Source organism: Desmodus rotundus, chromosome 3 (assembly GCF_022682495.2).
Source record: "Desmodus rotundus isolate HL8 chromosome 3, HLdesRot8A.1, whole genome shotgun sequence".
Lineage (NCBI taxonomy): Eukaryota > Metazoa > Chordata > Mammalia > Chiroptera > Phyllostomidae > Desmodus > Desmodus rotundus.
Window position 1 is genome coordinate 61010683 of NC_071389.1, and position 24627 is coordinate 61035309.

The 24627-nt window shown below is 40.8% G+C and overlaps 1 protein-coding gene across 1 annotated transcript; it reads left to right on the forward strand.

Moving 5' to 3' along the window:
- Positions 1-6832: 6832 nt before the first annotated feature.
- On the forward strand, positions 6833-23206 carry LOC128780368 (melanoma-associated antigen B2-like). Its single transcript, XM_053919702.1, has 5 exons — positions 6833-6872; positions 8349-8473; positions 9022-9147; positions 9411-10154; positions 23018-23206. The coding sequence occupies exons 1-5, from the start codon at positions 6833-6835 to the stop codon at positions 23204-23206; spliced, it is 1224 nt and encodes a 407-aa protein (XP_053775677.1).
- Positions 23207-24627: the final 1421 nt, after the last annotated feature.

Here is a 24627-nt window from a genome sequence, read left to right on the forward strand (position 1 = left end):
TTGTTATTTTTATTCTGTTTGAGCATTTACCACTCATTATATGATAGTTTCTTTGTGATAGAACGTGGGTTTTTGTGTTAGATTCACTGTTGAATGCCCAGTCCCTAGTGGAACACCTGGAACATTGGGTGTTCGGTAAATATTAGCTGAATGAATGAATGAGTGAACATAAAAGATGGCAAGATCTGCCTACATACATGTTTGAGTGAAGAGCAAAATGTCTTTGGGAGTCTGTGGTAGAGAGGATTCACATATAACTTGAAAGGCAGACCTGGCTGGATGATCTTAAACTGCTTCTCAACACTGAAATTATTATAATAAGCACTAAATTGTGGATGTAGAATAATTACACTACTGGTTCAAAGAGAGGTGGTTAATGAAGAACAGTCAAGAAGTCTTCATTGAAGAAGTGGAAAACCAAGGACTCTTCAAGGGCGTGTGGAGCTGGGATGGGAGGAAAGATATTCTAGGAGGAAGCAACACTATGAGCGAAGTCTCAGAGGTAGACTTGGGTGGCACATGAGAAGAAGGCAAGTGTAAGGAATGAGGCTGGACTGAAGGAGAGTGCTTTGGGAACTAAAGGTAATGAGACTGGACAGATAAAGTAGCACCACAATGTGAGGTGGGACCTTAAAGCCAAGCTATGAATTAAATTCAGTGGACAAATTCTAAGTTTTCTTTTTCTTTTTTTCTTTTGTTATCCTCACCCAAGGATATTTTTTTTTATTGCCTTTGGAGAGCAAGGAAGGGAGGGAGAGACACATTGATGTGAGAGAGAAGTGTTGAGTGGTTGCTTCCTGTGCACAGCTGGACCAGGACCGAGCCCACAACCTAGGCATGTACCAGGAATCGAACCTGCAACCCCTTGGTTACAGGATGATGCTCCAACCAACTGAGCCATACCAGCCAGAGCATCCCTGAGTATTCTTGAGGACATAGATGAACAACTAATAATATAAGGGAAGTTAGACTGTGGTAGCGTCTGAGCCTTGCAATCAGTTTGGACTAAATGATGTCCTTTCAACTCTAAAACAACGTATTCTTTTCTATTCTATTCCATTTTAGGAGGCTCTGACAATAATCCTGATATGCGATATGATGTTTTGGCCTAAGATTGTAACAAGTGAAACAAGAAGAGGTAAATGTGAGACATATTTTTTTAAAAGCTGTGAAGACTTCATGCCTAAATTAATAATAACTATAGTTATCTCCATAATGGGAACCTGACATATAGTAGATGCTCAATATATATTTGCTTGCTACTGTAACAAGATCCTATTACTGAACTTTGGTAAGATATCTACAAGCCTTTGCGTAAGAATGACAATGAATTTACACTACTCTGTCACTCAGATTCCTTTGTCACCAGTGTCCTGCAGGTGGCTGGCTGATTATGGCTACATGGAAACGATGTCCTCTATTGTAAAGAGGTGGCCTCTATGACCTCTGTGTTCCCCCCAGACCAGCTGTTACAACGTTGCAGGACCAGACTGGACCTATGGCAGGCGGCACCATAAAGGGATTAAAATGATATCTTATCCATCTTTCCAGCCCTTATACATTCAATGAATGTAGTCCTTTTCAATTAATTACTTTAAAAGCCCATCCTTTAGTCTTATTCTTCCCACCCTGACACTTCTGTTTTAAAAAAAATTTCAGAAGCTGCACACCAGCCAAACAATAAAAGTGTCTCATCACTGAAGGCAGTAGCCTGTGCCATATAACTCTGCCAAATGTCCTTTTAAGTATCGACACAACTTAGGCCTGATGGTTAGAGGTCTGGACCCCGGCTCTCCCTAACCCCATTTCACCCCCTCTTCCTTGTTTACTGGCCTCTTGTTTCCTCTTTTTCCACTTGACTTATTTATTTCCAATGTTTCTTGATTTTTGTTGGCTTTTTCCTCACAGTATTTTTTATAAGGCACTTTAAAGGAAATGTTTACTACATGGGTGTTATTGGAATGGATTCAGCGTGCCACCCCCTGAGAGCCCAGCTGAATCTGGGAGGGAGCATAGTACCATGTAACAGCTCTGCAATCACACCGCCCTGGCCCTGCCGACCTTGAGCCATGACAAGCTGTGTGACCTTGAACAAATTATTTAACCTCTCCAAATAATTTTCTAAACTGAACAACAAGAATGATAATAATTGGAATAAGATAATCTGTGTAAAACATTTAGTGCCTGGCACATAAAAACATCCCCTTATCTTTTATTTTAAACTATCAGAAAAATATTAAATATTGCCTATATTAATCTTATTAATTCAGAGGCTGAGGGAAAAGTAAATGCTCTGCCTGCATCACATTCTAGCAAGTACTCAATTTGTGAATAAAGCAGTCTAACAGATCGGTGCAAATAAAGCAAAGGAACCGAGAATGCTGTTTGAGTTGTTCCCTTTCTCCATGGTGATAGTGCTTCCTCAGTAACAAACAGACAAACATATAAAAGCCAGTCATTTTTTTACTTTACCTCCTACTTGAGGAATCACGAGGTAATGAATGAAAGAAATAATCTCAAGAGAAGAGGAAGGTACAGGCAGAAGCCTTACAAACATGGATGGGAGTTCTTTGCAAATGCTTTCAGTACAACGTTGGCAAGCCGACTAAAGGGCGCTGCTGCCACTATTTGCAGAGCAAACAGGCGTGAGGCCATTCAGGAGAGCAGGGTATCGGAAGTTTAAATTCCAGTTCTGCTACTTTCCATGAGGTGTCTGGCAATTTACCCAAACCCTCAAAGCTTTGATTTCCTCATCTGCAAAATGGAGAAACTAAGAAAAATATATGTAAAGTTTTGGCACAGTAAACAGGAGGTGTATACTGTATCACTACTCCCTTAGGGCAATGTCAAACAAATAAAATTGTGTGTTCTGATCAGGGTTTGTAGGCTGCATCATCTGAAGTGTACGTGGCGCTTTGGTACAAAGGAGGACTTTGTATCTGAATAAGAGGCAGGCAGGTGTTCAATAAATATTTGATCATTTGTTTTGGCTTTCATGAAGTACCTTGTGTACCCAATACATAGTCTAGGATCTATTCTACAATCTTTTTAGGTAAGGACACTACCAGCTTCTTAGGTTTGCAACATCCTAACCTAATCCCAAGATCTGGTCTATTTCATTCCCCGCTGTTTTTCCTTCACTTCCTATAGTCTCAAAAGTTTCTGGTGGTTTTGCAGAAAAGCTATCCATGGAAGGCAATCTTGTTGATATATTTGGACTCTGTTAAGCTTCCACTATGTTTAATTATCACTCTGTGGTCAGGAGGTATTTCAAATGGAATTGAAGGAAGAAGAATAATTTAAGTGATTGTCCTAGGCAATAAATTGGTATCGATGTCACATATAGATAACCTTCTGAAAAGGGAGCTGCCTCCCTTTTTTTCATTTTGTGTAAGAAGATTGTTATAACCCCTAGAGGCCGCTCATTCATGAGGGGGTGGGGAGCTGTGGGCTTTGGGGGCAGGGTAGGTCTGAGCGACTTTGAGTCGGCCAAATGACTGGAGTGTAGGTAGGCAGTTTGGGGGGGTCCTTTAGGGTAAGGGGGCAAAGTAAGAAAATAGAAATTCCACCCTTTGGTGCATATGTTATGGAGGAGAAATACATAAATCAACTTTGAAATAACTTTATCTCATAGATTAACGCTTTGCATTCCTTTTCTATTTTTAACCTAGTTTCAAAATTATTTTTAAGTTTTTAAAATAGATTTTTAATTTTAAAAAAGAATTACCTGTTGACTGGAGAATATTACAATATAGGAATAAGCAAAAGGAAGAAAATTCAAAGTACTTCGCCAAAAAGCAGATCGGTGGCAGACGGGAGCTGGAGACTGGGGGAGGTGGAATTGATTAAAAGGGGTATGAAAAAACCTTTGGAGGGAGAAGCAAATGCTCTGCCTTAATTGTGGGGATGATTAAAAATATGTATACATTGTCAAAACTCATAGAACTGGGCCTGGCTGGGTGGCTCGGCTGGTTGGAGCAGTGTTGGGCACACCAAAGGGTTGTGAGTTCGATCCCTGGTCAGGGCACGTGTACGTGAGACAACCAATCAATGTTTCTTTCTCACCTCGATGTCTCTCTCTTCTTTCCTCTCTCTATAATATCAATTTTAAAAAACATTTAAAATTCATAGAACTGTATACTTAAATGGGGTACAGCATTTCACTATATGTAAATAAAACCACTATAAAGCCAATTGATAACTTTTCAAAGTACGTCTGTCATCACCCATACAAAACTACTTACTATTAATACCCTTATATGCAGTTTTTCAAATGATTTTCTATGTGCTTATATCTAAACATATTTGTCTACACAAAAAAAATCGTATCATTTTGATCAAATGTAACTGGTTTTTATCAATTTCCATTTTTTACTCTCTTACCTAGAAGAAGGTTTTACTACCGTAACCAACTGCTCCTACAAAGCTTATTACATAACACCCAAGGGGAAAAAATTGCTTTGAGGAGAGAGAAACACGAAGCTATTTTGACTTTTACAGCCTCCGTGATCTCACTGTTGATGATTTAACAATCATTGCACACTTACTAGGCAGGGTCTTACTGCATAAATGTTGGAGCAACACTTGCCATCAAAATTTAATGGCAACTGACTGCTGAGAAACCCACCGGCAGCTGCTGCCAGCACCCTTGATTACATCACATCTGCCTCTGAAAATGTGATTCTCCCTGTATGTGTGTGCCTGACATACAACTGCAAGACTCTTCCACCTGGAGTTTTATCAGACATTTTAAAGAAGACAGCAAAACATGCTAGCCCCTTCTTTCAGAGACAAACCTATCATTTTCCAGAAGTAATTTTAACGGAGGCAAACCTTTACCTCTGCCTCCTTCGAGTCTGTAGTTAGGTCGAAGAATTAAACTGATACAAGACAGAGTAACAGGATAAACTCATACAAGCTTTATTTAATATGGGTTTATGTGACTTGCAACCTTCATAAGGAAATGAAGACCCAAAGAAGTGGAAAAACTGAATTGCTTTTATACTAAATTGAACAAAGAAAGGCAATTGTGAAAAAGTAACTAAAATAAATGGGGAGACTAAAAGAAGAAAAAAGTTATGTTTTTAAAAAATTTTAATGTAGCTCTGGCTGGTGTGGCTCAGTGGATTGAGTGCCAACTTGTGAACCAAAGGATCGCTGGTTCGATTCCCAGTCAGGGCACATGCCTGGGTTGCAGGCCAGGTCCCCAGTGGGGGCACATGAGAGGCAACCACACATTGATGTTTCTCTCCCTCTCTTTCTCCCTCCCTTCCTCTCTCTCTAAAGATAAATAAAATCTAAAAAAAATCGTTAATGTAAAATTAGAATGTTTTATTTTTTATTATAGTTCACATTCAATATTATTTTGTACTAGTTTCAAATGTACAGTATGGTGGTTAGACAATCATATACTTTACAAAGCGTTCCCCCCATATTTCAAGTACCCACCTGGCACTATTCCTAGCTCTTACGATATTATTGCCTATATTCCCTATGCTGTACTTTACATCCCCAGGACTATTCTGTAACAACCAATTTGTACTTCCTAGGCCCTTCACTTTTTCCACCCTTGTCCCCCAACCCTCCTCCTCTCTGGCAACCATCAGTCTGTTCTCTGTGTCTATGAGTCTGTTTGAATTTTGTTTGTTGGTTTATTTTGTTCTAGAAAAGAGTTATTTTAACAAGTCTGTACAGAGTTATCTGGGCCTCGACTTCCCGAGTATGTTTCTTTCCTCCTGGTATAGGGAGGAATCCTTCACATGGGAGTTTTACCTCCTGCATTTAAGAAGAAAAGGGCAGGTCGGAACACCCTTCTTATTCCTGCTCTTTTTCAAGTGCCTTTAGCTCAAACCATATCTTAAACCAAAATGGCATATTTGGGGGAGACACATCTGTTTCCTTCATAATTATGAGCCCCTGAGAGCTGGTTCCCTCCTTTGCATGCTGGACTCCAGGAATAAGGAATGAGCCAGAGGATATGAAGGCGAAACCATCCCTGCCGTTAATATGGATGTTGGCATAAAAGCCCGATTGCAGGGGAAGCAGCAGCAGTTGCCACCTAACTTCCACCTCCGCTCTTGTGGGTACCTGCGTGCAGATGGGCCATCTAGCCAAAGAGAGAGTTGTCCTTTCTACCAGGGCAGTTACACAAAGACGCTAACTGTAGGGTAATCTAATCTGTCCCTGGTGTGGCTGGTTCCTAGAAAGCAGGAAAGGAAGTCATAAAAATCCATCTACTTTTACCAGGGACAAAATACTTTGGCCCTATTGACAGAATAACAAATATAAAATACTGGTCAGATTTCATAACTTATCTCCAGCAGTGCTCAGTAACTCAGGGCCGTATACAAATGAGGGTTTAATCACAGCCTCCTGATGACCCAGGTCTCCACAACTCCAGGAGAAGGAAGAGGGCTGGTAACTAAGGGGAGGCTGGGCCACACTGCTGGGCCAGCTTGTTGTGTCTCTACATCCAAGAAGTCAGACTTGCAGCTCCCACAACTCCCTCCTAAAGCCCAGGTGAGGACTTGGAGGCAGCAAGGCCAGAAGTTCCTTTAGGTCAGGACTCTGCATAAAGGTACCAGAGTAGCTGAACAAGTTGACTCTGTGTGTGTGTCTACAATTTGGGGATGGCTGGAGGCGCTTCCAGGCCCTCACCCAGCAGGTGTGTATAAAGTGAAGGCAACACACGAGAAGCAGAGAGTCAGGACATGCTGACAAGAGCAGAGAAGTGGCAAATGACAGGGTGGCAAGAAGAACTCTAAACGCACAGCTGTCTGGAGCCGTTGAGAACAGAGAGAGCAGCCCTGTGGACCTCAGATGCGGCGGGGGCATGGCGGTATTAGGGCTCTGGACAGTGATTGATGTTCAAAGTGAGTCATCAAGCAAAGGCCAAGCTAGTTCAGAACATTTTGTTTAAGAAGGCAAAGTAAAGCGCTTTGTAAAAACCACTTTCCAAAATAAAATGTTTTAATTGGCATTTGTTTGGGATATATTATGTTGGCTATTAATAGTATTTCCACTTAAAATATTAGGTATATTATATATTACTATATTAAAAATCCCATCCAGTGAGAACTGATTTTTATCTATATAGACTTACTGGTATATAAATGTATACACACACATACCCTATTTTAAAATCAAATCCTCTATCTTCCTCTTCTTAAGCCATGCTTTCCTCCAGGTCTCTGTAAAGCTGTTCTGCTTTATTTTCTTTCTAAATCTGTCTCACCAGGGTCTCCTCCGAAGTTTCCCTTTCCGCTCTCTGAGCCCTCAATGTCGATATTTCTCAGGATTCTCTCTCCATTCTTCTTACTTGAAACACTTTCCCTGGGCAGCCTTACCACTATTGTTTTGATGACACCCACATCTATATGTCTGACAAAGTTCTCACTTGTGCATGCATACATACGTGAGTGTGTGAAACAGTGTAGTGAACATCACCCGGAGGGCACCTAACATGTCCCATGTTCAAGCCTCCTTCCTGCTCATCAGACCTGCCCCTCCTCGGTTTTTCCCTGAGAAACACTCACCCGGTAACCCAACCTTGAAGACACCCTAGATTCTTCTTCCCTTTCCCTCCCTCATCCAGAGAATTGCCTCCTCTTGATTGTGCTTCTGTATAGCCCTCAAATCTGTGCCCTCCCTCCTGCCTTCCTCCTGTGAGCTGCTTTACCGGCACATTGTGTCAGCGTGTGTCTTCGGTCCTCACCTTCACACTTCGGTTCTTGATTCTTGTCCTTTTTGCTTGTCCTCTTCAGCTCCCCTTTGGAATTTTGGCTTTGGTAGTCTGGATTTATTCTCAGTAACAATCCAGGACACGAGGCCCTGGTCCTGGTATACAGTCCAAAGACCATCCTTCCCTTACTCTCACCACCGCCCTCTGTAAGGAGGGGGCAAACTGGACAATTTCTCTGGATTGAGGACACTCCCCCGCCAAGCATAGCTCAGTCATAAGGAATTGTTATTCTGTTTTGGAACCGTTGGTCCCTTTGTTAACATGCACTTTATGCTCTGAATTATTCGACAATATTTGACTGCTGATTTCAATATCTATAGATCATCAGTGGGACTGCTTCTATTATCTGCCTCTTCTCTTGATTATTAGCAACATTTTATTGCCTCATCACATGTCCACTAATTCTGTATCATTTGCTGAACACTAGTAATAAAAATACCATAAAGATTACAAATGTTATCTTCTACCAGAGAGAGTTCCCCCTTTCCTCTGTTAGGCACACAGGGTAGGAGGTCGGTCACTGCAATTACATGACACCTGGAAGTGGGTTGGGCCTGAATCTCAGTTTTACTAAGACTTGCCCTACCTCTGGTCTCCCCTGTTCTAGGGCATGGCTCCCCTGAGTTGGTGATTGTGAGCTCAGCCTTGCAAGGCTGTCGGAGATCCACCTCTGCGCTTCAGAAGTTGCTGCCCAGCTCTTCAGCCTCTGGTCCCCCACGGCTTCACCATCCGGTAAATTTCTTGAATAGAGACTGGAGGCATTTTGAGAAAAGGTTCTCCCTGGAGGGCCTTTGTTTCTTAAGCATTTGAAGACAATGAGAGGTAGATTTTACTCTGTCTTTTGGGAGGTTTACCCTAGTTCTGTAGACTCCCGTGTAGTATCACCAATCAGCAAATATGGGGAAAATCAACCACATGGTTGAGTCTCCTTCCTATTTGTCACATCATACCTCTGAAACAGTTAGGAGCTTTACTGTTGTGTTTTTTGTTTTTTTTTTTTTAACCCCAGCATAAGTTCTCTGCATAAGCAAACCCTTCAACCAACAGTCAGGATCAAAAAATGCCCTAAAGAAAAAATATCGGATAGTGTCAGCTCATTCGGAAAGGATTCTATTCTCTCTGGAATTTTAGTTCATCCAATCTTCATTGCTTCCATAGCAACTTGATGATTTTAAAATATAAATTTTGTCACTTATCCTGGTCATCCTAGTTGTTGCACTATATGTTACCAAGAAAAAAAGTCTCATATGAGACTTTCCGAGGGCGGCTTTCTGTCTGAGGGCGGATTCGCGGGACCAGCCTCTAGTCAAGGTGCCCAAATCACCTTTTCGGAGGCCCGCACTGCTGTCTGCTGTCCTGAACAACAGCCACCGTGCCTCGTGGTCAGCAGAGTAGGCTCCGTGCTGGTGAGAAATGCTGCCACCACAGAGCTGAGACCCAATGTCTTAGGAGTGCTCGGGCCGCTACAGGGAGGAAGAAAAGGCCGCCTGCTCCTCCTTCCTCTTCTGTTCTGGCGGACGGTCCCTCAAGCTCCACTCTATAGGTGTCTCTGAGTCCCCGGGCCACCACCAGTGCTGCTGCAGGAGTTTCATAAAAAAGATCTGCTGTAAAAGCCAAGGGCCATGTTGGTAAAAGTAAAAATTCCTCCGGGACCTCAACTTCCTCAAAGGGCGCTGGCCTACATATTCCTTCTCAGAAGGCGACTAAGTTGGCAGAGTATCTTCTTACTTGGTATAAAATGAAGAAGCCCGTGAAGAAGGCAGACGTGCTGAAGATAATCCACAAATGGTACAGGAAGGACTCTTCTAAGATTCTCAGGAAAACCTCTGAGCACATGGGTCTGGCCTATGGCCTAGAACTGAAAGAAGTCGAGCCCAACAGTTACTTCTACACTCTTTCCCACAATCAAGATGACACCAACGAGGAGAATCTGAGCAGAGGTTGGAGATTTCCTATGAAAGTGATTCTGATGCCTCTCCTTGGTGTGATATTCTTAAATGGCAATTGCACCTCTGCGGAGGAGATCTGGGAATTCCTGAATATGATGGTCGCCTATGATGGGGAAAGTCACTTAATTTGGGGGGAATCCAGGAAGCTTATCACTCAAGATCTGGTTCAGGAAAAATACCCGGTGTACCAGCAGGAGCTCAGCAGTGGTCCTCCATGCCGTGAATTCCTGAGGGGTCTAAGAGCCCAGGCTGAGAGCAGCAAGATGCAAATCCTTGAGTTGTTGGCCGAGCTCCATGATAGTGATCCCACAGTCTTCCCACGTTACTATGAAGAGGCTCTGAAAGATGAGGAAGAGAGCGCCCAAGGCAGAGCTCAAGCTGCAGCCACGGCTGGCAACACTTCCAGGGCCAGCGGGCAGTGCACAGCCACATCCAGCACTACCCTCACCCTCACTGAATTCAAGGTGGAGTCTTCACTTTTTGGTTGGAAAGGCCTGTTAAGCAGTTGCCCAATATGCAAAATAAGTTGTTGGCTTATTGTTGTTTTTTTTTAAATTTTTGAAGTACTGTTCTTTTAAACACTTTCTTTAGATTCAGAATATATATATTTATGAACAGCATGGATCTCACCGTTATTGCCACATATCAGGTTAGTAGTAAGAGTTTTGTTTTTGAAATACAGATTGGCAACCCTTCAGTCACTTTCGTGATCCACAACAAGATGACACGGCTTTAGGATAGGAGTGTCTTTTATTGGACACTAAAATAGGTGGGAGCAGTAGCTAGATAGATAGGTACACAAATACAAATATAGCGCAAAAATTGGTAACTTTACATTTTTTTTCTTTTTTTTGAATTTTTTACTGTTGTTCAAGTACAGTTGTCTCCATTTTCCCTTCTCCACTCCCCCCAACCCCAGCCATCCCCACCTCCCACCCTCGATCCTACCCCCCTTTGGCAATTGCAGTTGAGATAGAATGTTATTTTAGATTTAGGTGTAGAACATAGTGATTAGACATTTATATAGCTTACAAAGTGTTCAACCCCATGAGTCAGATGCCCATCTGAATCATGTGTAGTTATTAGAATGTTGTTGACTGTATCACCTATGCTATACTCAGCATTGTCTGTTACCACCAAGTTGTGGATGCAAAGAACATGTCTATTCATAGACAAGTGGATAAAGAAAATGTGGTACATATATGAAGTTGATCACCTGTTTTTTTTGCCTACTAACTTTAATCGTTCATTGTGCACATTGTAAACATATGTACCTGGATTTGCTTGTGTCATTCAAGAATGTCTGAGAATATAAATCATAGTGAGTCAGAAAAAAAAGACTTTTTGATAACAATCTCAGTATTTTGTGCATAATACACAATAACTTGCCAAGTTCGTACCTAACGAATAAAGAAATCATTTAACTTTTCTTAGCATCATTTCCTTTTAGTGAGATAGTAATATTTTATGTGAATTTAATGCTTACTGATAAACAAAATATTTTGAATTCAAGAAAGAATGTGGTCCATATTTCATATTCACTTAATTTTTACAACACCTCTTCGGTAGGAGTTATAGTAATGATGAAGAGATAAAGATAGCCACTATTTATTTACTGTGGGCTCAGCCCTATGCTAAGTACTTCACATACATTATCTTATTTAATCCCTACAATCAGCTGAGCTACTTCTCTCCCTACTTCCGTAAGGAAATTGAGGCTGGAAAATGTTAAGTGACTTGTCTCAGTCCTGAAATGTGGTCAATGGAAGAACTGGGATGCAAATACAGTATGTCTAGTTCCCAGTCCAGCGTGTTTTCACTGCACTTCAGCTTTCTCTCTGGTGTGATATCAATTTTCCTCTAGGGTTAAACTAAAATGCCTGACACTCCTCAGCTTTCCTAAGAACAACACAAATATAAAATATAGTTATGACATATCACAAGACACTACTGGAAACACTTAGAAGTAGGGTAAGGGACTTGAGTGGGTTGTCTCTTATTGATGGAGATACAGTTTTGCCTTGTTCAGATGACATTTCATGGTCTGGTTTCAAATCTGAACCGCAAGGATAATTTGTAACAAAAATGATTAGATAGAATTAGGGATGTATCTGTGGTCACAGTAATGAGTAAACATAAAGCTCACATGAATTAGATTTGTTACTTTGACTTCATTAACACCTCACTTTGAACTTCTGTGCTACCCAGCTACAGATCAAACAGTACTTTATACTGGTAAAAATAAAAGCTATTCCATTTGTTTCTTTAAAATTCACTACTTAAAAAAAAGCAATCCTAATGTCATATATTAAATTGTTTGCTGTCATTTGGAAAAAGAAAAAGATTAACTGAAAAAAATCAGCCATTTTAGAAACTAAGTGAATAAAATGCACACTTTTATCACGCTGTATTTCTCTTTATTCAGAATCATGTATTGTTAAGCATGTATTCCTGTTAAAATCCTTACAAAAATATGCTGATGCCATGCTTCCACTCACGGTACAAACGAGACAGGGGAAAGGTGAACTGGCAGTGTTTATCACGTCCAGAGTTAGGGAAGGGTGGGTGTGAGAGCACCATCTTCTTTCCTCATGAAATGTGCATGGAAAATACATACAAACGTCTCACCAAGTAAGAATTTTAAGAAGGAAATGATATCAATAGCGCCCCGAATTCTTTATTATTTCTGCCTGAAAGCTTATAATTCTCAGTGAGTTGAATAATTTTTATAGAGATTAACACTTTCAGAAAGAATTGTTTTTCCTGTTCACCTCTTGTATGTGTATAGATTTCCTATATAGAGATATGTAGATTAGAGTTCATATATATCTTATATAGGTATAAATAAATCTATTTAGCTATATATACATATATATATACACACATCGGGTATATATGCATTATATATGCATCTATAACCTACATGTGTACAACATATGTGTCAAACTAGGTCTTTTGTTTAAATTATTATATAGATATTTCTTGATCTTTTAAGGTGTTTTCAAATCATATATATTTATGTGTATATATATGTATATATATGTAATTTCCCCTTCATGCAAGTGTGTTATATCAATAAAAGGAGAAGTCATAGTACAAAGAGTTAAGCTAAATGTTTTGCCCACAGTCACAGAGCAGAATCCAGATGATAGCCTGGTCTCCTGACTCTTCCTTTTTATGATGCCGCCGTGCTTGTTTGATAGGCTTCTGTCCAGCTGAGTCTCAGAAGGACACCGTGTCCCCATTTTGATCTCACTGAATTAATTCACTGAAACAAAAGGTCATTTTAGACAGAAATCCAGTTTGACTGATTTCTTTCACTGTATTGCCCGGTTTAAATTAAATGAGCAAATCAGTGTCTTTGTTTCTGTGCCACATACGCAGCCTAAGCACTGGCCAGGGGCTGTAACACTAGCCTCTGTGGCCCATTTTAAATCCCCTCTTTTGGATTAAATAAACACCTGTCTCTCTAACCGGAATATGACAGAAAGAAAGGACAGAGAAGATGAAGAGGCAGCAGACGACCCCTTCCTAAGCAAACACTATTGAATTACAAAGGCGATAAAAGCTATTTTTAAAAATTGCAACCACGAGGGAGCAAATTTATCGATCGTATCTTTGGTTTTTTCCTGCTTGTTGCTAGGATGTGGTCTGTATTAAAGACAGTCGTTGCCTTGGTGAGAATCTTCCTGGAGCAAAGTAGCAGTGCTCCCCCTGCTGACCGACAAGCCCAGTTATGTTGTTGAGTTCTGCTTTGTTTTGTTTTTCAATTTAAAACAAAGCAAAATAATTAGGCAATTAGATGCCTTGAGTATATAGCTTTGATCATTGCTCACAGAATTGTATTCTAAGGATATTAAAAACTACTTAACTGACATTGGAAATTTTCCTTCCTGTTATGTATGAAGAGACATAAGGCAAATTCTGACCAGGTGCCCGGTTTCTCAGTGCTCGGGGCTATATCTTTGTTTCTTCTCTTTGAATTGAGGGTGAGCCTGGTGAGTAAGGCCATTCTCACCTTGATATAAATTATTAAGTTCTTTGGATGCCATTTAAATTTTGAAAAGGCCTGGGACAGGAAATTGCTTATAAGATTAACTAGTGATTTTTGCTAATCACTAGTTACTTGTAATAGAGAGCGAGACAAAGAAAGAGGGTTCTACAAAGGCCTTAGTGTCTTTCACCATGAAAATTCCTGAAAGCATCTAACAATAAAGCTGGGAAGTGGTAGGGGTGCAGTGGTCAGATTATGGAGAGGCAGGTGAGCCTCACTGAATTTGAAGCGTCTGCAACCAACCCAATTCGCTGTAACCGGGAGTAGAGTCTTGGAGAGGAATTGGGAGATGGAGTTATAGATTTAAAAATCACCAGTCTATGTCAGAGTTGAAATCATAGGTATGGGTGAGATCTTCCAACAGGAAAATAAAGAAAATGAAGAGGAAAGGCCCGAGCACGGAGACATCACTAATATTTAAACGGGCAGAAAGGAACCACTGCTGGAAAGTGAGACAGAAAGACCTCTGAGACCTCAAAAATTTCGGAGAAAAATAAGAGAAATTACTATTATATTAACCAAAGGGGGAGAAAAATTCAAAAAGGAGGAAGTCAATAGGGTCAAAAACCAAAGATAAACCAAGGAGAATGAGAACTTAGTCCATTGGCTTTGCTAGCTAGGAGGTGCCTGGTGACTGCAAGCGAGTCTCAGCATAGTGGTGGGAGTGACAGCCCAATTTTCACAACAGTTTAAACAATAAATGAGAAAGAAATATAATGGGGATAAGCAATACTATGGAAAATGTTGGCAGTGAAGTTGAAGGCAGAGACAGAGCAGTGCCCAGAGGAAATAGTGGGGCAGGAGAAAGTTCCGTAAGACTGGCCGACTTGAACGTGTTTGAAGGTTAACAAGGAAGAGTCAATGAAGGACAGACAGGAGAAGAATCATAGTTTCAGACAGGTTTGAGAGAAGTTGAGGGTGAAAAGGACCAAGAGCACTGGTGGAATCTCAGAAAAGAGTAAGAACACGTTTCTTCTGGGACAGCGGGACAGCAGGAAAGGATGTACAAATGAGTTTGGAATGTTGGCGGGGTATCGGTTCCAGGAGGATAGCGCTGAGAGGAGAGTTTAAGGAGGCTGGTCGTGGTTTTCTGTTCCAGCAGTTGACATACAGGAGGAAAGGAAAATCAAACCAACTAGAGATTTGTGAGATTCTGTGGGCAGTACTGAGGGAGCTGTAAGATTGCAAATACAAGCTGAAGGAGATGAGCATCAGCATGGCTGAGTGGTGTTCTCCAATAGCAACAGGTAAACCAAAGGCATGAGAACACAAAACGAGGAACTGGCTAATCCGGAAATACAGATTGCCACGGCCAACAAAGCGCACAAAAGAGCAACGTCCTGGTGAGGCTGTGGCAGTGAATGATTCGGCTGTGGTGTGCAGGAAGAACAGGAAAGGAAATGAAATCGACAGGGAGGAAAGCAATGGGGGGGAGGGCGGAGGGGTGTGGCTGACTGTGTGCGACTAAGAAGAGATCCAAAGACCAGAGTTAGCAAAGGGTCTGAAAAGCTCATTTCCTGGGAGAGTGAACTTGGAAAGAGGTTGAAGGACAGCAGCTGGAGTCTGTAAGGGGTTTTGAGAATTCAGGATCTCTGGAGTGGACACTTCTTGGTCTGAGGGTTGCTGAAAGGGAATGTTCACAAGGCTCTCTGAGGCAGAATAAAACTTAGAGCTGGATGCCAAAACCCTTAGAGAATTCCTGAGACTGTGGGAAGGTAAAGCTAAACATCAGGTTATAATGACTATATAGGTGGGAATCTATACCAGACTCCTGTTTTTTTAAGCTCCTACTATGTGCCAGGCACTCTGTGGAGGTAATTTGCACGTTACCACATTTAATTCTCCTTTCATTGTTGCTACTCAGTGGAGTTACTACCACTGCCATTGTACAAAAGATGAAACTGAAGCTCAGTGAAATTAAATGACTCGCCACAAGTCCCTCAGGGAGTAAAATGGCAAAGATGGAGCGGGACTCCTCCCCAGGCTACAAGCATCACACTGAGATTCAGTGTTTTGTTCCCGGTAGCTAACAACACCAAGCACATTTTAAGATCCTAAAAAAATTGTCAAGAAGAAATAAAGAAGGAAAAGAACATATAAATTAATGATTAAAAAGAGAAAGAAGGAAGGACTTGAAAGGCCAGGTGTTGTCTTCTAATCCCTATTTACTCTACAGAAGGGTGTGGTCTAATAAGATGGCAAAACCTAACTACCAGCAATAAAAAACAAAGGAGCACCCCCAATTGTTCCCCTCCTCTTCGTTTGCCATTAAACATGGAGTTTTGTTTTTAAATCCGAGTCTAAACTAAATTGAATTTCTTACATCAAGCCTTCCTGATTATCTTCTCTCTGTCCTAAGTTGTCATGTGGGCCACGTAAATAAATAAAAACAATCTGTTCTTTCCTAACATGGACCTTTCCAAAAATAATCACCACTGTCGGTTTCGTTCCAATCCTCCCTGCACTTCCATTAAAGTAATGAAAACGGGCTCAGGTTCCTCTGAGGACAGAGACAATTGACGTGAAGCTAGATTTTGCTGGTCAAAAACTGAAGTGAGAACGGGAAATGTTTTGTGTCCTTGCAAACTCACAGGGAAGTGCTTTCTCACCACAGTCACTGGAAAGAAGAACATTTTCACAAGTCTCTATTTTTGACAAATATTTTTAAGAGTGTAATGTTATAATAAGAGAAAACTTAGCGCTTGTGCGTAAGCTCTTGGAATATAATAAGGGACCCTTATCTCGCAGACTAGCCCTGTGACACTCACTGTGGCAGGAGTTGTTAAGCCCGTGACTGCCAAGGGGCTCGCACCTCACCCTCCAAGCAGGTTGGGGGGCAGGTAAATAGTCTCAAGTTCATGAGAACAGAGATCAGACCTCTAAGAGGCAGGAGGAAGTACAAAATGTAGCTCTTGGGCAATCCTCATGTAGCAAATCAGGCTGTTTTCAGAAGTCTGCCTGGGAGAGTGTTTCTGTGGCATCTCTGGGCTGCCATGGGGATGTGGAGGGTAAGCTGGAAGATGGGGAGTCACTGCCCCTCCATCGAGCACAGGTCTACCCTTGCTTGTTTTATACACTTGATTTCCAAATAAGGCTTCATTTAAGCAAAGGCCACGAGAATTAAAAACAAAAACAGGAAAGCTCTAAGTTTCTTCTAGTTTTAAAAATATGCAATGATTACAAATCTGGAGCCGCTACCTGGAAGGCGGAATGCTGTGATTTGCTGCGGCTTGAGAAGACTCACAAGGATTTGTTTGCTCAAAAGTCTGTCCTGTAAAAATCTAGACAAATGATTGGAGGAGGAAGGGTGGCTGGGAGAGGTTCAGATTGCTCTAGGAAAGAAGGGGACCTACCAAGTGATCCTGAGGTGACCACAGGGAACGTAGGAAAATCACAGGGGCCCTGATAACCTACAAGGGAGAAAGGCCGTGAACACCTAGGAAAATCCCATACTTTATCTTAGAGTGAACCCAAACCCAGCTTAAGTGGAAAGCTTGAATTTTTTTTCTGGTTTCCAAGGAAACATAATTAAGGGACACAGGTCGTAATTCCTCCTAGAACTGATGAAAAAAAATTCTTCAAAGGCTTGTATACTGAGTTTGTGTGAAGAAAGCAAGCTTGGCTAATCAGAGGGAATCAGCGACTATGATCAGACAAGAGGAAATAAATGTTTAAGAGCTTTGGGCAAGATGAGAGGGGGAAGGATAAGGGATAATAGATCTTTGTCTGTTCTAAGCCTGTGGAGGAGAAAAGACAGTGCTTTCCAAATCCAGGTTCAACATAGAAAAGGTACTGTTCTATATTTGTAACATTTTATGTGACTAGGATTCATTTTTAGTTTATGGATAATAATGCCTAAGGACAGGGATCAAGTTGTCACACTAGAGCAGTATAAACTGCAGATAATCCGTGCATTTACTAGGCTATTTCTTTTGATTCTTGAGTATCTGTATCCTCTCACAGCAGCTTGCACATAGTAGGTATTCAATAAAATATAGGGGTGGGCAAAAGCAGGTTAATAATAATAATAAATGATATAATAATTAATAAAGAAATAATAATACAAGAATAAACTGTGTTTCATGTACTCAACACTGTAAACCTACTTTGGCCCATGCCTCTATGTTGGCCCACCTCTGAATGAACAAATGATGTAAGATTTTTGTGAGTATTGATGTTTTTCTTCTTTTTTAAAATTTTTTAAAATTAATTAATTGTTGTTCAATTACAGTTGTCTGCATTTTCTCCCCTCCTCTCCTCCCCACCTCAGCCAAACCCACCTCCCTCCCCTGCTTCCACCCTCCCTCTTGGTTTTGTCCATGTGTCCTTTATAGTAGTAGTTCCTGAGATTTTTGTGAGTATTAAGCCACGAGAACAGTGAGGCTTTTCTTACCTTGGGTGACTAGTAGCTTCCTCTGAGGGCATGATGAAAGTCCCCACATCAGTGTTAGCCCACCATCAACACCGTTATAGACTCTAATACTCAAAGGAACTTGGATGATATAAAGGAACCTGGAAGATCTAAAAATGTGCTAAGCCCTTGACTAGCAGTGTTTACAGAGACCACAGTCCACTCTCAGGAACTGGCTTTGGGGACAATAATGTTTAAGTTTTCCAAGCATTAATTACAAAATTAAAATGAATTGAAAACAATGGCAATGCACTGCATTTAGGCTAATTCTAGAAAAACACAAACAGTTACAATGTAAATAAAGACTTTGCTGGAAGGTAGAGGTGGTGCAAAGGCTGTGTTTCTATACATAACAGATAAGAAAGCAGGTTTTATTCTTCTTCTTGTTGAAGGATCTTCCTAGTTGAAATTTTTGGACTAGATTAACACAGTCAGGAAGGGCTGCTCTCTTAGAGGATGAACACTCCTAAATGTCCTAAATTTATTTCCACATAAATCACAATTTTATAAAATGAGTATGTTTCTACCAACTGGGATATTAATTAGAGTCATATTTGTATTTATTTCCCACATCTAATCATTCAGTTGTTTTAATAAAAGTCTCCTTGATGATCACAGTTAAATATTATAAAAATCATTCTCTGCTTAGTGATTAACTTTTTTACTGTGAGGTAACTTATTATTAATAACCAAACTTGACCATAACAAGTATCCCTGGACCTTACTACAGATTCTCAGTTCATGAGTGTACCTTCCAGAATAGATGATGGGATGATTATAAAATCAAAATCTAGTCTTCTAGCCATCCACTCTGTTTTCACTCTTACCTGCTTTCAGTTTTATTTAAAAAGAGATCAGAACATCTTACTCCTTGGTTCAAAATCCCACAATGGCCTAAAATCTTGCTGTCATTCAAATAAGCCAGGTACACACTCCTGGCTCGATAGCTTTGCATGTGTTACCCATGCATGGAACATTCTTCTTCCAAATACCATCGCCGTCTACTCTCTCTGCTCTTCCACTCCTTCACTCAAATGCCGTCTCCTCTGTAAGGCTTTCCCTGCTGCCCTAACATTATAATCTTACTCCTCACTCTGAACATTGCCTACCTTCTTTCTCTTTAATTTTTTTTCTACTTAGCACACACACCACCATCTAAAATAATATATATTTTACTTTAGTATCTTTGTGATTTGTCCCCTAACTAGGATATAAGCTCCATGAGGGCAGAGATGTCTCTCTGTTTTGTTCCCTATGGTATCTCCAGCACCTAAAAGAGTGCCTGGTAGTGAACAGATGTAATGGATAGTTGTTGAATGAATTGCATGATGCCAAACAGAACCAACCTCCTGAACCAAAAATAAGTAGGAAAAGAGGAGGAAATATGTAACATATTCATTAGGCTTTACTACTACTTTGCATCAACTGTGCTTTTGATAACGTTTTTTTTATTTTCATTTTTATTCAATTACAGTTGTGTGCCTTTTCTCCCCATCCTTCCACCCCACCCCAGCCGAACCCCCTTCCCTCCCCCAATTTCACCCTCCCCCTTGATTTTGTCCATGTGTCCTTTATAGTAGTTCCTGTAATCCCCTTTCCCCACTGTCCTCTCCCCACTCCCCCCTGGCTATTGTTAGATTGTTCTTCACTTCAATGTCTCTGGTTATATTTTGTTTGCTTTTTTCTTCTGTTGATTATGTTCCAGTTAAAGGTGAGATCATATGGTATTTGTCCCTCACCATCTGGCTTATTTCACTTAGCATAATGCTTTCCATTGCTTTTGATAAAGTTATAACACATATAATTTCAATCTTTTGATTAGTGGATTTTTTCATGTATCCAAAGGCTTCTATTTTCTTCCCCAGAAAAACCGCAAAGATAATCTAATAAGCAGCAAAGAAAATCACTTTGTATTTCATCCACTTCATTACTTTCCACCACTTTCAAGGCATAATGAGAGGGATTAGGAGTCAGAGCAAAGAATATAGACACAAACAGTCCCTGAGAAAAGTCTGTTGGTCTTATCAATGGAAATAATCAAACAAGGGCACAAAAACTTTCTTCAGGGAGGCACCCTATCTGGTTTGGGCTGTTTAAGCCACTAAATTTACGTAAAAATACTTTTTTAAAAATGATAGACTAATGGACTAGAAGGTAATTCTCATTACACAAGGAGGCAGTGTTGCTCAGAAAAACTAAAGACTCTATTTCCGTAGCTAAGTCATAACAATGAATCATCACACACCCCAAATCACTGCAGACAGAGCCAGCATGAGTTTCCCGATGACTACTGGTCCAGCCTCTTCAAAAGTCATTGCCTTCTGAATGAAAATCAACGTTGCCAAAAAACGGACACAAATGCATTATGAAGGCCCACTGGAAGGCGCCCTGTTTGAATATTCACGCAAAACAACCTTGTTTCAGATCAGGATTTTGTCTTCCATAACCTTCTATAAGATTTCCTTTTCGGATGTCATTTAAAAAGGTAACTTTACATGAAAAAAGCAGACATTTAATTATACAGTGTTTGAAGTGTTAAACTTGTTTCAGCAGGAATTCAAGTCTTGCTCCATTGAAATCGTCTGCAGGTGTGCGGGGCTTTGTTGGCAGTGCCAGAGACGCGGGCTGAGGCCTTCCCTTCCCAGGCTCCATCAATACTCTGTTAATTCACTCTTATAGATACAGGTATTGAGGAGGTAGACCTTGGAGATGAGCTACAGCTGGACAAACTTACAGATGAACTCGAGCAATGCATTCTGTTTGTAAAATCAACTCTCAAGTATTCCCTATGTGAACACTATCAAGTATCAATAGATTTTCCACATGGCATGTTAATGCCAGGTGGGCTTTCTCCTGCAATCACCGTTCTCCCTGACACACTTGGGCCGTCCCCAGCTTGTGGGTGATCTCAAAGTAGGGTCATTGTAGATGTCATTCGCCTAAAGCAAATCATAATGAGGGGAAATGCACTACAGGACAATAAAGTAGCACATCCCAAGGGAAAATAAGCTTCTCGCTCTAGGTTTTAAATAATAAGCACCACAGTCCTGTTTCCTATGATACTGTTAATAGAATTATATCATTTTTCTTTTTGTTTGCTTTAGAATTATATCATTTTAAATTATATTTTATTGATTATGCTATTACAGTTGTCCCAATTTTCCCCTTTTGCCCCCCTCCACCCATCACCCCCCACTCCCTCAGGCAATCCCCACACCATTCCTCACGTCCAGGGGTCATGCGTATAGGTTCCTTGGCTACTCCCTTTCCTACATCATTTCTGAAGGCAGGCGGTTTTCTTTAGGCATACACATAAAGGCCTAGACCCTTGGTGACCCAGTAACTTGCATCTCAACAAGTTGGTGCTGGAGAAAAACCGGGGTATATGTATTTAGCGCCCTCCCCAAATTCTAAAAGCACTTACCCAAGTGTGTTAGCACACAAATCCAAGCACCACTCTCCCACTTGTTGCCTACCCCCTTTTCAGTTCTCTCCTCTACTCCAAGTCAGGGTGGACGTGTTTTAATTTGATGAAAAGTAGCTAACAGGAAACTTTCCCAATCTCAGGATAACCTGGACATGCCTTATTATTAAAAAGCAGGAATTTTTTTTATAAGTGAACACTTGGGATACTACAAAAACCATCAAGGCCAGATATAATATTTTTTTCTATTAGGCTTGAGTAAGAGAGCTTAAACATGAACTCTTGGCTATCAACAAAGACAAGGAAACCGGATGTTTAGGAGGAGGTCTAATACTTTGTTTCAACAAGGAAATCACTAAAATTCAGGGAATGAGCACTTGAGTACAGGAACATCCTGGTGACTATTATGTGAGTCCAGGCTGAGCGCTCCAGTTTTAGTTGGAGAATATTATTTCTGCCTTTATGCTAATGACCATCAATGAATGCATGTCTGACCATGACTGCAACATTATTTACACTTCTGTTTCTTTCCAAAAATATAACTTTGCACACACTGCTGCCAAACTCACATTGACAGCTCATTGACCGGAAGTATTTAATAAGAGTTGCTCCCAGAATAGGCTGCCCATTTATTTCTCTTGATCAGTGATTTTTCACTTTTAAATGTAAACATCTGTTTCTTCAAAATAAATCCTACTTAGCCTCCCAATTTTTAAACAGATAAAACAAGGCTACCTTGGTTGAATGGGGGCTTCGATCCCCTTTCACACCCCCCACCACCAGCCCTCAGGCCCCAGGAAAACCTCTATACAACCCCAGAGCTCTGTAGGGAGCAGTTGATATCCATTGCTCAAGATATCATTAATATTAGTGCTGGATCAAACCAAACCATCAGAAAGACACACACTTGAAGAGTGATTTGGGCCTTTATAGAATTAAGTGTCTGAAAATTCAGAATCAAACTTACTCAGATTACACTGAGGTACCTTGTTTTTAAATTAAATTAGATTTATTAACGAGTAGCCCAAGGACCAAGAGTCACGTTTAATATAGTAGCCAAAAGTGTAGACTTTGGAACTAGACTGCCCAGGTTTCCCATTCCCTACCATCTATTAACTGCATCATCTCATGCAAGTTATTTGATCTCCTTGTGCCTTTGCTTCCTCATCTATAGAAAGGAAATGAGGACAAAACAGTACCTACCTCAGAGAATGCTGGGAGGAACAAATAAACTCAAGTACACGCAGCGATGAGAAGAATGCTATTTGTGAAGAGCCACGCAGGCAGGATTCTTTTCTTCAGCCCTCAGTATTAAGAACATTTCTCTGTCACCCTGAACTGCATGTTTTTATCGTGAAAACATTGTGATTCTTATAAATGACTATGACTTCTGCTTAAGTGTGGCAAAATACAAGGATGTCTTTACTTCTCTCTCCAGGGCCCACTGGAGGCACAGCCAGCTGATCTACTGCGGAAACCACACAAAGACCCTGAATGGTTTGTAAGTGACTCAGATAGCTCCTACTACGGAGTAAAAGGAGGCACCTACGCTTCTCCTGGGGCTGCAAGTACTGTCCCCATTGACGCACCCTGCATTCCAGGTGGAAGAAACAGCAAGACCAACTAAATTAATACAGAGCATGTTTATGAAATAGCAAATAAAAGAAGCCAGAGTAGGTTTCTATTTATCAAAAATTGATATTGACTTACGGTGTGCCAGGTACTTTAAAATATTAACTATTAATGTTCAATAATATAAACTTCAAAATAACCTTTTGAGGTAGACACTATCATCTCTATTTTACAGAGGCAGAGAGAAGTTAAGAAACTTGCTCCAGATCACACAGCTAGTAACTGGTAACCCAAGCAGGCCTGCTGCAGAGGGCAGCTTTTAACCATCCTGAGATGAGGCTTCTCTTTGGGAATGTGGAAGAAAGAATGTCAGAGCTGGCTTAAGAGAATTAACGTGATAGCAGGAAGTAGAATGGACAAGGAGGGGTGAACAGCACTACAGTAGTCCCCCCTCATCTGCAAGGGAAACATTTCAAGACCCCCAGTGGATGCCTCGGGTAGTACTGAACCCTATATATACTATGTTTTTTCCTATACATACATACCTGTGATAAAGTTTAACTTACAAATTAGGCACTGTAAGAGATTAACAACAATAACTAATAAAAATAGAACAATTATAACAACACACTGCAATAGAAATTATGTGAATGTGGTCTCTCTCTCTCTCAAGTAATGTTTATATTTTTCAGCCCAAATCGATTCCTAAATCTGGGCAACCATTCACCACTTGCAGTAAAGGGCTTGGTGTCACTCGCTTTAGGGGCTCCCTTGCTGAAGTCTTCGTACAGGCTCAATGCTTTGTGGCACAACGTTACCGTCAATAGGAACAAGTTTGCTGTTTATGTCTCCACCTAAAAATCGAATGCCTTTTCCATCTTTACTGACAACTAATCGTGCGCTGTGGCCATAGCTCTGCAGTTTGAGGGCAACAGCAAAGCTGGAGCGAATTTCTTTTTACTTCTTCACAATTTCACATATTAAAGATTTGTTCTCGCCGTGGACCTTAGCAACTCCAGCCTACATTTTTTTTTCTTTCCTTTTTAAGTCAAGAACTTTAATCTGTTCACTTAAAAGAAACTTTACAGCTTCTTTTTGGCATATCCAAATTGCCAGCATCACTACTCTTGTGCTTTGGGACCATTGTTAAGTGAATACAGGCACTGTGGGGCTGCAACAGTCTATCTGATAACCCAGAGGGCTACTCAGGGACTAATGGGAAGGATATAGCGCAGATACAGTGGACAAAGGGATGAGTTGCATCCCGGGTGGGACAGAGCAGGACTGGGCAAGATTTCATCATGCTACTCAGAATGGCATGCAATTTAAAACTTATAAATTGTTTATTTCTGGAATTTTTCATTTAATATTTCAGGCTATGGTTGACCACTGGTAACTGAGCCTGCAGGAAGCAACACGGAGGGCAAGGGGAGACTACTGTGATTACTATTATGTGTTGAGCACTGATTACATGCT